Below are 17,488 nucleotides of genomic sequence, written 5' to 3' on the forward strand. Positions count from 1 at the left end.
CACAGGACATTGGGCATAATATCATGTTTGAGGACTGGGAGAGGTTGTGGATTAATGGATTGAAATTTACTGCATGTAACGCCCTGAAAGAAAATGTAATGAAAATGATTTATAGATGGTATATGACCCCAGTCAAACTTGCTAAAATTTACCACCTGTCTGATAATAAGTGTTGGAAATGTAAAGAGTGTGAGGGAACGTTCTTCCACCTCTGGTGGACTTGCCCTAAAGTGAAGGCGTTCTGGGAAATGATTTATAATGAACTGAAAAAGGTATTTAAATATACCTTCACTAAGAAACCAGAGGCTTTCCTTTTGGGTATTGTCGGCCAAGGGGTGGCAAAGAAGGACCAGACATTTTTTATGTATGCAACAACAGCAGCAAGGATACTTCTCGCAAAACACTGGAAAACTCAAGATCTACCCACACTGGAAGAATGGCAGATACAACTGATAGACTACATGGAACTGGCTGAAATGACCGGCAGAATCCGTGACCTGGGAGAAGAGAGGATTGAGGAGGATTGGAAGAAATTTAAGAACTATTTACAAAAACATTGTAATTTGAGTGAATGCTAAATAAGATGCTAGACTAAAACAACTGAGCACCACTAAATTTAGAAGTTTTTTAAGAAATTAAGTAAGACTGTGAAAATTTAGCTCCTTTTGAGAATTATATGAGTATGAAATATAGAAGGGATATAAGATTTTAAATAAGATGATAAATTGCTGACAAAATGTTTTAACGATGAAAATGGGAGCGGGAGATGCGAGGAAGTCCAAAGAAAATGTGAAAATATGTTAAGATTGATGTTACATTGTCTATTATGTCTATTTTTATTGTAAAATTTAATAAATTGCTTTAAAAAAAAAAAATATATTAAGCAACAATTCTTTTAATAGAATTGTTCTCTTTTACTAGTCTCCCAGACTCTTGTTTCAGGGATTTGCCCAAAGTCCCACTTGCCCCAAATTGGGAAATGCCTGAAGTGAAATGAAAGGACACCATGCCTAGTATCTATGCTTCTCCAGTGCTCAGTGGTTGAACATTTTTGTACTGAAGACACTTAACTAGTCACCTCTGCAAGTAACAATTACTCCAGGCAACTGGGTTATGCTCTGATTCAGAACAGAGCTGTACATGTGGCCAGTGGCCTGGGGATCACGTGTCACACTAAGTCAATTATGGCTTAGCACACACATGTATTCTACACCAACCAGAAGCCAATCCAACAGTAGGCACAGAGCAGAAAATAATCCTGAGAAGCCACTTGCATAAGATTAGGAGTTGACATTATGCATCAATAGTGAGCCTTAATTCAGACCAAAGCACAATATTGGGTATACTAGGACAATTTAATGAATAGCATATTCATCAAGTATACATAATTATTTCTATCAGTTGCAGTCAGTGTATTTGTGCACGAGTGTACTTTTGTTCGCATTAAGCACTTCCTGACCCTATGATGGCTGTTGAAACCTTGCCCTGCACACATAAAAACTGTTTTGCTCCTAGTATTTCTTTGGCAACCCTATCCCAGGGGGTGGGAAAAAACACCACCTAGAAACCAAACAACTTTGAAGCAAAGCACTTCCAGAATTTGACTGCCTCAATCTTAACCAACAATGCCAATAATAATTTTATCCCTATTTTTATTTTTAAACATGATATTTATGTCATGTAAACATTTCCTTTTAGTCTCCAAGCTCTATTTTTTTTTTTAAAGCACCTTTTTTCAAGATATGATGCATTCTACTGGACAAAATGTAGCTCAAACCTGAAGATAAAAGCTACGTAAAGAACAATTCAGAACTACCATTATTAAAAATCTGAGCTGATTCATCTCAATGAAATCATACACTTAAAAGGAGGGCTCAACAATGACAGATTTCCTTTAATTCAAAATTTTAGTGTGCCTTCATAAGCTTATCTGCTACTATCACACAACCAAAAAAGCCACAACTGTTTAAAAAGCACCAAGCAAATTTCTGAAATGCAACTGTATTCAAATTGTTTACTTAAAATGGTAACATACAGGTTTTAAAACAATACTAGGAATTTAATATGGAAATTCTGCCCCCATACCACCTTCTAATAATGGGACTAAGAATTTATCTTTACATTCACCAACAGCAGAGATGTGTTTAAGCACTGCCACATTTCTATCTGTTAACATGAATAGCTTATGCTGGCTTCAAAGACAATACACAAAAAGCCCCCAAGATTTCCATTCATGTCTCAAAACTGAATACACACACTTGTGGTGAAGAAGCAGCTTGTGAAGTCCTTCCTATTTTTCCTGCATAACTTAAGGCAACAGAATTCCAGGATGTACAGGTGTTAGCTCACCTGTACAAACATAAAACTGAAATCTAGATACTACAGTTAATAGGCCACTAACTCCAATAACTGGCCATGTGTAAATAATCTATCCTGCAATTGCACTGAGACTGTAATGTTCTCCCCAACTTTGAATGCAAGAATACTGTACAGTGGTACCTCGGGTTAAGTACTTAATTCGTTCTGGAGGTCCGTTCTTAACCTGAAACTGTTCTTAACCTAAGGTACCACTTTAGATAATGGGGCCTCCCGCTGTCGCCACGCGATTTCTGTTCTCATCCTGAAGCAAAGTTCTTAACCCGAGGTACTATTTCTGGGTTAGCGGAGTCTGTAACCTGAAGCGTATGTAACCTGAAGTGTATGTAACCCGAGGTACCACTTTACAGGCAGTATTTGCAGATGAGAGCATGCAGCTCCAAAAAGCAACACTTGGTAGAATAGGATATGGTGAAGTCAAAAGCCAATACCAATGTAATATATACCTTGAACGCTGAAGACTTCGAGGAGAAGCAGGTTCATGACCTTGTTGTTTGTCAGCAATCACTTGCTGCTGAGATGCTGACTGTGAAACTGGTCCTTGCTTAACACCTGAAGTAGTAACCTGAAAGTTCAAAATTTGACCACATTTCAGTATTACTTCAAATAACCTTAAACTGAAGAGCTATCAATCAGGATTAGAAGTGGGATACCTCCTGCAACTTATTTCAGGCATAGTACACAGAAATGGAAGGAAGGATGTCTTCTAATTTAATTTAACTCAAATTGCATGAACAAAGATACTCAAAACTGTACACACACAATCCCCATACAAAGAAGGTATCAGAAGACTGAGGCTAATCCTAAAGTTTGCAGAAGTACCCCTACAAAAACAAAAACTTTATTACAATACTTAAGGGACCAAGACACAATTCAGTACAGACTAAGCATGTTCAGTGTTGACGGAATGCTGACCAACTGTTGGGAGGATAAATCTGAAAACTGGAATGGAATAGAGCTGCTTTAAAAGGAGGACAGAGGAAGAGACAGATATATAACAAGGACAGCGGGTACTTTGCTACTGTTATTGGTAACTTCCTCGTTGAATTACAGCAGGGACCGCCAATAGACACCTTTGCAAACCCCAGAAACTGTTGTGGGCAGCACACACACCACAACTGAGCACACACCTCAACCTAGTCTATTGGCTACAGCAGAATGCTTCTTTTAAGTCTAATTTCAGGAGGAGGAGGGAGCTGTATAGGCACCACGTTAGTGCATTATACAAGACTCCAACTTTCAAAACAGCCCATGATCTTCAATTATCCTGCAAACAAGGCTGGCAACATCAATCCTGCCATGTGAGAATCCCTTGCAGACTACTTCAGTGCCTGGAGACAGTCAGACCATGGTGCATCTGAAGCACCACAACCACACACATCTGCCCTAGCTGCAACAAAACATGTCTCTTCTTTATTGGTCTCTACAGTCACAGCAGATGCTGTAACTCTCCAAAATTTGACTTTACCCCCAAAGGTGCACTCCTCCATTGTTTCCCAAGATAGATGGATGCCAACAAGGACAGCTAAATTAACTGGGACTGGCTGATATGATAAAATTTATGCTAGACTTTGTCAAACTGCTCAGAGAACTGTGGGTGGTATGGAAAGGACAGAAGTGAAAGCTGTCTATTAAAATTATTGTAGAGAACTAATAATGTAATAGATGGACACCAGTTTGTCTAAACCTCCTCCCACAAAGCCCGATAAGGACTGTGCTAAGTAAGCACAGAATAGTGACTAATATTTTTTTGGAAAAGAAATCCTGCTAACAACATTTAAAGTAGGCCACTATTATTATGCCCATGTTGAAGGTAGAAGAAGATGAGAGTGGTTTGCTTGAGGCTGCCTACCAATATAACGAAGGCAAGATCTGTACTGGGAATTCCTAGCTCACTCTTAGCCACTTTGTTACCAAGTCCAACCAGTGACAGTTATAGACTAAAATAATAATAATTAAAGCAACTTGTTTTTTTCCACCAGAAACTAGAGCATCCATTAAAGGTCATCTAATGAAAACTGTTGAAGTACTAAACATTGAGATTCTTATCCTTTGGGTTTCTTGTTTAATACAAGAAACAGCCAAAAATATTTTTTTAAAAATATTTAAAGCATTACAATGTTGGAGTCTTGTGTCTGCTTTAACAACAGAAGCAGAGTTTTACTCCTGCTGTAACTCATTAAAATCTTACCTTTGGCTGTGAGGATACAGGGGGTGTATTTATCAAAGGTTTCAGAGGAACTGTGTTAGTCTGAGGCGTGCTTATCCTTGGAGATACGTATGACCTTGGTGATGAGGCATCCGATGTTAAAGACATTGGGGATTGATTAGATGGCTGAGCTGTAAATAAGACCATGACAATTTTTTAAAATCTTACTCAATCTAAGTATTTTTTTTAAGTATTCTTAGGAAATAAAGCTTGGAAGACTTAAGCAATGGAAGGGGGAAGAGGAGCTGTGACCAAATGAGAAAGCCAAGAGACATAAAACAGTTGCTCCATGAAGGACTAAAAATTACAAACTCAGCAACTTTTTATGCTGTAACAGGAGTCATATCCAGATGATGCCGTTCTATTGCTTGCTGAAACTAGGTGCTGAAGGGTTTAAAAGCTTTGGACTATCTTTTGCTACTTCAGCACCTAAATCTGTATGGAATTTTCACTGCTGAAATGGTTTTACTTAAAGTTAACTATTTAAAGCCTCACACACCAATTTATATAATCGAGTGTAAATCCTGTACTTACATACACAGATGCTTCAGCCTCAGACTGACCAAACTATTAAACAAGCAATTTAAGTACATACTGTCCTTGTTCTTTTTCACTCCTGTGCCACACTAAGCTAAGTCATGGAACAAACCTTAGCTATAGTTTGTGGTTAGCAAGGAGAGCACTTGACCACAAGCACTGGTTTCGATGCCACGCTAAGCCAAATCTTAGCTTAGCATGGGAATAAAAAGGGTTGGGGAGGAGTAAAATAACTGAACTCCTCTTTAGGAGACCACATATTCATGTGGTCCCAGCGAACCGTTGTCCGGCTTATCACATGGCATGCATAGTCAAATATATTTGCCCATGAAGAGTCTGAAAATATACTGTATATCATGTGGAACTACACAAAAAAGCTTACTTTAAAGTAGCAGGCAGTCAAGTTGCATATGAATAATAATTGATGGGCATAAGAATTCCCACTTCACACACTGAGCCAGTTTTAGACTGGGGGGGGGGGGGCAAAGGGATCTTTTAAATGGCAAACAAAATATTTATATACCTGCAAATGCAAAGTGTATTTTCCAATATATATTATTAATTATTCAATTTGTTAGTTGCAGCCTCTAGGCCATGCACTACTTAATTTTTGACATCTACCACTGACCACAGAGCTCTCTTTAAGAAGTTCTAATTTCAGCTCTCATTTTTTTTCAGTGAGGGCATTTTGTCCCTAGATAGACCCAGAAGACCAAACAACCAAAACTAAAGAAAGTTAATTTTAGTCAGGATCATTTTCTGCTTATGATTATTAGCTTTTAATAGAACTAATTGAACTCCCAATGCTTCCACTAAGTTCAAAGTAATATAGTGCATAGCAGGAGTTTTCTAGATAACCTATTTTAGGTATTCATAGTAAGTACCTCATAGTAAGAACTTGAACTAGATCACTACAGTATTAGCTTTTTTATAGTTGGAATAGATTTGGTCTCCCCTTCCGGAATCTGAATAAGCAATAAAACTTGTTAAGAGAAATAACAACATCTTCACACATGCAGCTCAGTCCAACAGAATGTATGCAGTGTCAATTTTGTTGGCTTTAGTAAATGCTGATTATTTATAATGCTATTATGCTTGACTGGTCCAGAAACATTTGGACTGAATGCACCAAACAATTGAATCTCATCCTCCACAAATATGTTCAGAATAACAGAACAACAAATTGTTGCTGCAGTGGAAGCTACCAGCTTTTCTGAACACCCTTTAGGAATCTGACTTTAAAGGTTATATCTATATAAGTTAGTTATGTCCATTATTTTAATTGGTCTACTCTGACTAGGACTAACACTTGATACATTTTTCCTAACTGAATCCCTCTACAGTAAAATGAACCGAAGTCTCATAGCGTACAAGGCAATTTTACACGGAGACAAAAAGAAGCTTCCAAAATACCTTGTGTGGAAAGCTGTGCTGCTTGAGAAATCAGGGAAGTTATATTAAAAGCAGATGGTCCAGCAGTGAGAATTTTATGAAGTATAGATTGTAGAGAAGCTTGTGTCACAGCAGCTGTAAGAACTAACAGACAAATTAAGATTACCACTTTCATTCCCTGAAAAGAAGCAACAGTGTATCTACAGTACTTATTTTTGAAAGAAAATACTATTCCCTAAAACTAAGTTCCTGATCCAGTTTCTCATAAGAACCTAAGAGCACCCCTGCTGCAGCAGACCAAAGGTCCCTCTAGTAAAAATCCTGTTCTCTCTGTGGCCAACAAGATGTTTAAGGAAAGCCCAAAAGCAGCACATGACAGCAGCAGTACTCTCCCCGTTTCTGTTCTCTATCAACTGGTATTCAGATGTATACTGGCACAAACAGAAGAGGCAGAACATACGACATTGTGACTAATAGCCACTGATAGTTAAATGACAAAGTAATGGAGGATAAGACTATGTATTATGCAAAGTGGCACTGTTGTTTTTTTGGTCCTGAATCTTCCAACATTCCGTTTCATTGAATGTTAAGGGAGAAAAACTTCTCTCTATCCACTTTCTCCAGTCTACACATTTTTATTCTCCTCTATCATTACTTCCTCTACTTTCCATTTCCCCAAAACTAAAAAGTCCTGAATATCCCGTTTTCCAGATCTATCTTTTGAGCTGCAGTGACCAGAATTGTACACATTATTCCTGTAAGTGCAGTAGCAATTGTAGGAATCTGCAGGGATCTGCAGTAGTGCAATCCTGTGTGTGTTCTACTAAGATGTATGCCACACTGGGTTCAATGGTTAAGTTCAGTACTGCAGTTTAAAATGCACTGTACTAAAATCAAATTTAAGATGTTAATCAACTTTCACTGGCTGAAATGCAAGTAGTTCCAATTGTTGCCCCCACTTTCCCCTAAGCTCAATGCAAATAGTACATTGAAAATAATTTCCAATTCATTAATACAGCCAGTCTTGGCTTCATGCAAGATAAAAGGCAGAAAAACATGGAGGTTCCCAACCCCATTTGTCATGTTACACGAATACAGTGGCAGGCATTTATAGCAGGGAATCACCAGCTGGATTCTCCCCTACAAATGCCACTCCCTGATATTTTGCCAAGTCAGTCTCTATGTCTCTAATTCACCCCTGCAAATCTTTCCTTCCTGCCCATCACCTTAGTAAATGTTCGCTTGGACACATATTTGTAAAGTGCACGATACAGTCATTGCATTAAACTAACACTTTAAATCTACCTTATGTAGAAGTGTAACTTCTAGATATGTAGTCACCTTGTTCAATACAGTATTAGGACAAACTATTAAAAATCTGTCTTACCTTCATTTATTTTGGATATATCTACACTTGAATTGTTAAGCTGCAATGTGGCTTGAAGAGCAGGTAGTAACTGTCGAAGGAGATTTGGGTCCTGAAGTAATGGAGGAATTGGGGATTGTGAGACAGGTGAAACAGGAACTGTTGAAGCCGATGAAGTTGGTGCAGAAGCTGGATTCAGCCCAGAAGCAGATGATGTGGAAGGAGTTGTGCACGAGTGGGATAGAGACTTGTCCATTGACATAGATTCTGAAGAAACAGAGATATTTATGTTTCTTCCCATCATAACCCATATTCTTTCGCATACTCTAAATACAGTAATAAATCAAACTTGCCAAAATTATACAAAAATTTGTGGCTGGTTTTAAATTTCTCCCATTATATAGGGGTTTTTTTATAAAAAAAATGCATTACAGAACACTTGAATTTCCAAAGTGGTTAATGAGATAAAAACAATGCTACAAAGTAAAAGCAAAGGGTGATATTTGTGGCGGCCCACTCATGCAACAGCCATTCTACTTCTCAGCACATAGCAAATTCAATGGGTGTGTTGTGCTTGTGAAAGATGTCGTGCACACCCTAGGGCATCTGCTAAACTTTGTGCACTGTCAGAAAAAAATATCTATCAAACTCTCAAACATCCTGTGCTCAAACTATTAATATTTAACATAAAAATCTAATAATGCCTGTAGACAGTGTAACTGATACAGTTCCTGAATTTAGACCCAAAGCCTGTTTCTAATGTCTTTATATCACTCCCGAAAGGGCAAAGCACCACCAATGTTACCTGCAGAAGTGAAACTTACTGGATTTGGTGGCACCTGCAAAACCTTAATGTATGGGTTTGTACAGTATTGTAAGCATACATAATTTGGATGGTATCAGAAAGGAACAGGACACACAGTTGTCAAACAGGTTCAAAATTAGAGTTTATTTGGTCGGGTATCCTGATGTTGGAGAATATCAGAGACTTCAGAATACACAAATGAAATTATGTACGTACAGGTGGAGGGGGGAAGGGCCTAGACAAAAATCTCTCGTTCTCCCCCATTATTGGACACCTGCTGCTGGATCAGACCTTGTGCTTACACAAGAGCACCAATCATATACATCCCACAGTATTCTAAAGTTTCAATGCCAGGTGTCAAGATCTCTTAACACAGTGGCTTCAGAGAGGCTGTGTAGGAATACTAATCACACAAATATGTCAAACAAGCTAGTTATACCACTTATGCTTTCCTGAAAAGGCTTGAAGCAATTTGATGTTTAAGCATACTTTTCAGATATAAGAAAATGAGTAAATCACTGAAAATGTCATGTCAAAAAAAATAAAAATAGCAACACATGTCATTAGGTGACAACCAAATATATGAGCTGGCGCTCTAGGTTTAAAATTCATGGTTAATGTAAACCTCAACTCCTCTGCATAGGGCAAGCAGGCTACAGCTCTAAAGGTTGTGTATTCTATAGTCATCTGATGTAACAACATGGAGAAGCCAAAAACGTTTTTACCTGACAAACTTTTCCTCTCAGTTTTCTGTGAAGGGATGGAAGAGGTGGGTGTAGGCAGTTTTGATAAGGAAGATGCTCCATTTGCATCAAACGATTTCTTTGGCTGGTGGTCAGACTGTAGAGAAAATGGACTAGGTGGAACAGAACTTGGGGTAGTAGATGGGTGAACCACTGTTTTGATGGGATGCTGTACTGGGGTCGAACTACTGTGAGTCTCTGTTCTTGGCAGTCTGTAGTCTCTGTCGTTGTGTCTGCTTGTCTGAGACAAAATATTCTGTGGGAGCATATTAGCGGCATCACTGGAATGCTTCTCTTCCACTTTTGTTTATCATTCACAATGTTGCAATGAGAAACGGAAAAGACCAAATTAGAGCTCCAATACTGACCAAGTAAATATATCTGCATTTACTGAACTTTAATCCTATTCTAGCTCCAATTGTAAAGAATGAACATTATTTCATAAAATACTCGATGCTGTGAAGTACTTATCAAATTTAACTTTTCTAATATTCATATTATATCTACAAATGCCACATTACAAGGTTTGAGTGCTTCAGTACCAAATTCCATTATTTGTTGTTGTTGTTAAATTTATTACCAGTAGGTCCTGGGGGGGGGGGATTACAACAATATAAAATTAAAAACAGTTAAAACAGATTCCAATCACAGGAATAGAGTGGGCCCCAAAAGCACACTTCTGAGGTGTCAAAGGCACCGCCAAAACGGAAACGGCCAGCAACAAGAAATAAAGACCAGAAGTAAAGAATTAAATAGAAGTAAAACACTGAGCATAGAATAGCAAAAGATATTTAGCAAGGAGACAAGGGTTGTTGTTTTTACCTCAGTGGAGGACAAATAAAAGGACAGAAACCAAACAGTAAAAAAATGGACAGACACCAAACAGTAACAAAGACAGGAAAAAGTATCCTACAACTAAAGAAGAGGAAGATTACTAAGTAACAAAAGAATAACAAAGAAAGGAGTTAAAGAGGACTCAGCTGACTAACAGCCCACAAAATAGTGAGAGCTCTGTCCGAGGCAGGAGGAAAAAACTGAGAAGCAGTCTACCTCACACAATTATGTGCTCCTGCCTAAGTCTTTTGCAAGAGGAACAGCCCAATCCGAACACTTCATAATAAATTTAAAAAGTTAAAACAGATTCCAATTACAGGAAACGCACATCTCAGGTGTCAAAAGGCTAGGGTAATGAGATGTATCTTCCAAATTTGCAAAAAGCTACATTGTGAAGAAACCAAATGCAACTCTGTGGGGAGGAAAGAGGGGCTGCCACAAAGATTGCCCTCTCCCAGGTCCCGCCTCAACTTCTGAGGGAGGTGGAACTACCATTTCTGGGGACAAGCTGCTAAAATATTCTTGAGAAGCAATGACATTACTGCCTTCAAGGGTTATAGGGAGCTAAACACACTTGCATCTAGTATTCCAACATAAAATAATAAAAACTAATGACACATCTCTAAATTAATTACTCCAAGTTTGAAAACTCAGAAGCATTTGTATTCAAACCTACACAACATTGAAGTTGTAAAGGGACAACATTGAAGTTGTAAAGGGATATAGGAGAATATTTTTAATATAAAAATGAAAGGTTTCATCTTCAGTATGCTTTCATACTGACATTACAATTGTGCTTGAAATTCATGAGAAAGGTGGAATGTGCAACATTTATAAACAATTCCTAAACTGACCCATTTTTGAAATTAATACACAAAGCAACCTAGATTCTCAACCCAAACAGAGAACTTTAGACATGCTGGTGAACTTGTCACTGAAGAAAAGGGGGAAAGCACCAGTTTATGGTGCTTTGTGCAAGGGCTGTGAGTACAATTCATGCTAATAAAATAAATCACAGGAACCATTTCAGTGTCTATGCAAGAATCAGGCACAAGTACATCAAGAAAACACATATAAAGTCTAGCATATCTGTAAAATTTGTTTTGATGTGAAATTACTGACAAAGCATAGAAAATGGATAGGCAGATTTTTTTATTGTATTAAAACATACATACTTCCACTAGCAAACCCACTAGCAGCAGTTGCCTGCATCACCTCTCTCCTGTAATCTCTGTCTTTTGGGAAACTGTTGACAGATATTTTGCTTGCTTCTTTTTGTCTCTGCTCTCTGGAGAGGAAAAAGCGAACAGTTAAATCATATCAAGTGTACCACACTGCATTTCACCTCTTCTATTAGTACTTACCTTTCAAGCCATTCTTTTGGTTTTTCCCACTGGGAAACTTCTGTTCGGCAGTTATAGTAGTACTTTTTGCCAGAAGAACTAATGTGCTCAGACCAGTCATCTGCAGAATCATAGGACTTGGGGAAGGGAGGGCAAAAGTGATGGAATCAGCTTAATATATTATACCCAAAAAAACACACCACCCCTCTTTCCAGTTTGTCCTTTAACATATACTTTAATTTAGTAAGAGGAACCCTTGTGTTCATAGAGATTTAAGGTCAGTGCAGACAATGCTAACTAGGCTTCCAGCACTGGATCATGTTTTTGTGCATGCCTTCCCACCTACCTTGGTTTAAGTCTGATCATAATTACTTCTAGCTCAATCTGAGGACAATCCAAATTCCGTTTCCAAACTGGGTTGAATCAATGTTGTGAAAAGGAATCTGGGATTGTCCAAATTTCTTTAAATTGGAATTGAACATTCAATCAGACAAACCAAGGGACAGAATGCACAATCCCATAGTCTACTCCCTAAACACACACCAATGTTACATCTGCAATGGGTAAAAATATTTCCAACTGTAGACCTACATCTTCCTTCATGGATGTTCTATTTGCCATAGTTTTTAAACCTACTGCCATACCAGACTTGAAGAAACAATGGGTTCAAAACAATATGCAAGAGAATAACTTTCTGAAATGTGTATTTATCACTCATATTATGTGCTATGAACTCAAATACTGAATGTGGAACACAGCCTGACCAGTCTTGCTCTAACAATTTGCATTAATTGAAAATTAGCCAGAGAACGCACTGTCTGTGGGTTAAATAAAGTAAAACAAAGTTGCATAATTCACCATAGATACTTACTGCATCTGATGTTTTACTTGGATTATTGCTAGGATTAGAAGAGTGTGAATTTGAGCTATGAAGAGCACTATGGTTATGAGAATTTTCTTGTGGAGAATAACTGGTCCCTAAAAAATAAAATTAAAAGTTTATATTAATTTTCAGATACAAGTAAAAATACTTACTATATCACGTAGCAGATGACAGACCAATATAAAATTATAATCCTGATATGTATTGATTTGTACAAGTGCTTCCTGTTCCCTTAAAAATTATGCATGGCTCTGTTAGCTCAGCTAAATAGGATTAGCCTGTAATGTTGCTATATAACCAATGAAAAGAAACGATTTTACCTAAATATGACTCAAACTTCTACAAGACACAAAGAGGAACTTACTGTTCAACCTATATCTATATTAAAGCATTTAAAATCCATTTAAGTCCGTTTTTCATACATCATAATATCTGAGACTACCTATTTACAGAGATTTCAAAGTAGAGCATTTTCACATGATCCAGAGTGCTGAAGTATACATCATTATCCAAAAAAACGCAATTACTATAAAAGTAGGAAAAGTGCATTTTTCTCACTCAAAATGGGAGACCTAAATCAAAAATAATCCTAATACCACATTGACAGCTAAATTACGACAATCCATGAAATACTACTAGGCAACTTATTTGTACAAAAATCCCTCCAAATGAGAAAATACGATGTGTACTTCAAAATGGCCAGGCCATTTCTATTCTGAAAGCTAAAAGTTAGCATAAATGTAGGTCAACACATTCACCACTAGAACAATCTAAAATCGGAGCACTATAAAATCTGGGAGTCAAATGCAGAATATTAAGTATGCCTTAAAGACCACCACTGCAATATAAGTTCAAAGACACACTCACAAATGCTGGGCTGTGAGAATCAGGGTGTATAAAAATGGTGTGTGTTGCTTTTTAAGTATATATACTAAGGGTGATATTCAGTTGTGTATCTGCCAACGTTACAGACTTCTGCTTGCACAACACAATTTTCCTTTTCTCTCTTCCCTCTGCAGCTAACCCTTGACACTATGCCTTTTCAAACCTCTGGAGCAGGTGGGTGGGGGACTGCAGGCAGACAGAAAAGGAAGGGGTAGTCAGATTGCAGATGCCAACTCACATGGTGTTGGATTTCAGCCAACGTTTCTTTTAAATAAGTTAATATTAAATATCTAGATATAAGCACTACAGTTAATCTCTAAACCAAATCAAGACCCTCTATCAAATACGTTTGAGCCAAAGGACTTTTATGTAAAAGAACCAATCTGATCATTTCTCACCTACGAATACTTAGGATCGTATTCAATTTAGTGCTAAGTAGTTTCATCAGCACAAAGCTGTCTGCTTGCACAGAAGAACTATCCCCCTTCTCGTACACCCCTTTAAATCTGTTCTAGATTTTCCGCAACCCCCCAGAGCAGATTCAGGGAAATGGTGGGGTGGTGGGGTGTGCATAGAGGGGGATGGGTGAAGTCTCATTGTGCTAGTGGCAAATCTTATGCTGATGGAGAAGTTGGTAGAATACTGCCCTTACACAGTACCAGCTCAACATAACCACCATCACCTTGTGAATATAAACTGCTCTAGTCTGCCAGTAATTATCAGTCACTGGTATTTCATTTTTGGTTGCTACTTTGCAACCAAAGGGTTGCAAAGCCAAGGCAAAGAGAAATATAAAGGAGCATAACTAGAAAGAAAATAAAAATTATCTGGTGTACTTAATCAATTGTCATGGCTGCCAGTCATAGGAGAGACTTGTACAGCAATATTTTTAACTATATAGGGGTTGTTGTTTGTTTGTTTTTAAAAAAACAAAGTCTGTAAGATGTATAACATGAAATAAATAGATGAAAGGCCTGGTTGTAAGAAAATACCATATCTTCCCGTGTATAAGATGCCCCCATGTATAAGACAACCCCTATTTTTTTGAACCCAAAATTAAGAAATCAATATTTTAACTTCAAACAGAGCAACTTCACTTTTTTTATTAAATATTCAAAGCACCAATATATTTACTGCACCCAAACTTGTTGAGCTTTTTTGGGGAGATTGACGGTCTTATACACAGATAAATACAGTAACTATTGTTAGTTGTAAAATAAAACACCATTAAGTTTTAAGAAATATATGCCATATCAGTGGGAACTCCAACTTTTTCTCTTGCTGATTTAAATCATTATTTAATTTACATCAATTCACCCTGGTAGAATTCAAGCACTTATCTATAGATTTGAATCAGACTTGGATTTGGGAAACCTCTGCTCATATTAGCAAAATGCAAGTTTCATTTGCTAGCATATAAAGATGATAATGTGTCACGCACTCACTGAATCAAAAGGATATCAAATTTGCTCTTGACGTGAAAAGTTCAAGTTTGATACATACTTTTAACAAACATTTTATGAATAAATTTATAAATAAATATATAATAGGAATGTGAAACTCTAGGAGTGGGGAAGAGGAAAAACTGGGCAATTCCACCCTGTAATTTAATTCTGGGTTTCTCAAAGCAGTTTATATTGACCTCCTGGGGTAAATGGGACGATGCAGGATGTGAATAAAGACCATGGGGTCGTAAAGGGCAATAAGAACATAACAACCTGCTGGATCAGGGAAATGTTCCATGTAGTCCAGCATCCTGTTCTCACAGTGGCCAAGCAGATGCTTGTGGGAAGCATGCAAGCAGGACCTGAGTCTAACAGCACTCTTAGGGGTGTAACATAAGTTTACATGGTACAGAGCAAAAAAAAATAGAAACTATTAAGCTCAGAAATAAAGGGCATGTACAGAATGGCATGGTTTCATCGTTATTTTCACTTGTTCTATTTCCTTTTCTTACATTTGATATTCCTAGTAACAGTGATGGGTAACTAATAAAAGTTGAATATATACTGTTATTCCTTTACTTTATTTCCTTTAATTCCTAATAATTGAAGTGTGGGTTGATGGCAACTTTAAAAGTTCAACAAGGAGACAATGAACTCAGAAGTTCATAAACCCTGATTTAAATCAATGTAAGAAAGGCTCCACTAGACAAAACAGGAGAAAAAGAGGCATCAGCCCAGAAACTCTTCAACAGGAAAGTCTTTCTACAGGAAGCTTGCCTATTAACAGATTCACTCCACCAGTCTCTACTTTTGCTAAAATACAACATATGGATTTAAGAAGCTCACAATACTAAGATGAAGTAATCAAGGCATGAAGACCCAGAAAACAGGCTGGACACTGTGAATTCCAGATTTCATTTACCAAGCACATTCCTTAATATTGAGGAAAATATTAAGAGAATACCAAGTCGCTATCTGATAAGGTACAATAGAAAACACTCTGTGCTCTCTGCAAGCAACAAACATAATCCCCGCCCCCCATGGTGTACAAACCTGATACAGTCAAGCCCATTCGCTAACAGGAGTGGGTTTTCTCATTCCTTCTTAGGATTTCAGCATAATATATAATTAAAAGGTGTATTACACATACAATACAGAGAATTAAGCCCTATACCAAGCTATGATTTCACGGTTTTAAAATTGAATTTAAAATTGTTCGAACTCACCCTGGAACCTGATGATGAAGGGCAGGTAATAAATTGAATTATTATTGTTATTATTATTCCAGGAGTTCCTTTAGCCAGGGAACTGAAACTCTGGTAAAAAGAGAGGTGATTATGCCACTGAAATGGATAAGACAGAAGCCTCATGAAAGCTGGGATAAAAACAAGCTCATCTTTAATTTTTACTTAGCAAGGTAACTGCAAGGCCGTTCTTTAGGGAAACCCTTCAAACTCCTCAATAATTCACAATGTAAATTTATTCATTCACCTATTCTGGACTGCAGCTATTCAGAAGAGCAAACTGGGACTCTGTACTGCTACACTTAAAAAATGCTTCCAAATATAAATATCACAGAGGCATTAAAAGAAACCTTGCATCTTCATGAAAACTCATGAGGCAATTCAAATTTGACGGGCGCTCTCTAGAGGAATCAACGGGTTCTTTTGCTGTTGCGTTTGGAAACATCCCAGTGGCTTTTGAGGCCCTGGAGGATAGCCAGTCATTGCTCTAATACAGATCCTAAAACTCTAGTGCCTTAAAAAAAAAAAAAAAGCAAGAAACTCTCCAGCTAGAAGACTATACAATCTTTCTGCCCAAAGTGCTCTTAACCCTGTCTGTTCTGATAGGGAAAGCATATAACACTCTCCATAGCAACTGAAGGGGAATGAGCTGGCACAGTTATCCTCTAGTGCAGAGGTTTTCAACCTTTTTGAGTCCACGGCTCCTTTGACCAACTATATTCTTTCTGCGGCACCCCTATGGGACTCAGGTGCCCAGTTATGTCACCCCTTGCCTGCAGAGCTAGCAGCCTCTCATCCTTTTTAGAGGACCCTCCCTTGTGGAGTATTCCCTCAGCCTCTGCTCCTCTTCCCTCTCCTTGGGAGTCCTCCAGGCAGCTGCTGCTACCATCCCTGGTCTCTGAGCCGCCCCACCCCTGCCCCAAAGAAAGACGTCTCCTCACATTGCCCCACAGGGGCCTGGGACTTGTCTGTCCACTTGCTTGCTTACTCCTGACAACCAGCACCCCTGGCCAGTCCCCGAGGCACTGTTTGCCTGGGGAGCTTGTAGCCAGGGCTGCTGCAACAAACAGCTATGCAAGCCTTTGGAAGGCAGAGACACGAGAGTGCATGGGGGGGGGAGGGACAGGCTAGTGTTGGCCGTGGCACCCCTTACCATCATTCAAGGCACCCCAGGGTGCCACGGCACACTGGTTGAAAACCACTGCTCTAGTGTGACAAAGTTTGAGGGAACCCGTTATAATCTCTCAAGGCAGCAGGAACACACCAGATAGCACCAATCTCACAGTGTCTATGCTACAGAACTCAGTTGCCTCACTCTTTGATCTAGACCATGGGTAGGCAAACTAAGGCCCAGGGGCCAGATTCAGCCCAATCGCCTTCTAAATCCGCCCTGGGAACGGTCCGGGAACCAAAATGTTTTACATGA

At 38.4% G+C, this 17,488-nt stretch overlaps 1 protein-coding gene across 4 annotated transcripts in view; it reads right to left on the reverse strand.

Annotated features, from left to right (window-relative positions):
- Positions 1–17,488, reverse strand: part of WAC (WW domain containing adaptor with coiled-coil) — a 46,849-nt gene that overhangs the window by 7,426 nt on the left and 21,935 nt on the right. For all 4 annotated transcript variants that reach the window (XM_080975300.1, XM_080975299.1, XM_080975301.1 and 1 more), the window contains exons 4-11: positions 12,477–12,583; positions 11,627–11,742; positions 11,438–11,550; positions 9,411–9,728; positions 7,902–8,147; positions 6,536–6,658; positions 4,568–4,716; positions 2,823–2,941 (exon numbers count right to left, since the gene is read on the reverse strand). In XM_080975300.1, the coding sequence (XP_080831426.1) occupies positions 2,823–2,941; positions 4,568–4,716; positions 6,536–6,658; positions 7,902–8,147; positions 9,411–9,728; positions 11,438–11,550; positions 11,627–11,742; positions 12,477–12,583 (1,291 nt within the window). The remainder of the gene's footprint in view (positions 1–2,822; positions 2,942–4,567; positions 4,717–6,535; positions 6,659–7,901; positions 8,148–9,410; positions 9,729–11,437; positions 11,551–11,626; positions 11,743–12,476; positions 12,584–17,488) is intronic.

The sequence above is a fragment of the Podarcis pityusensis genome (assembly GCF_964106645.2).
Source record: "Podarcis pityusensis genome assembly, chromosome: 12".
NCBI lineage: Eukaryota > Metazoa > Chordata > Lepidosauria > Squamata > Lacertidae > Podarcis > Podarcis pityusensis.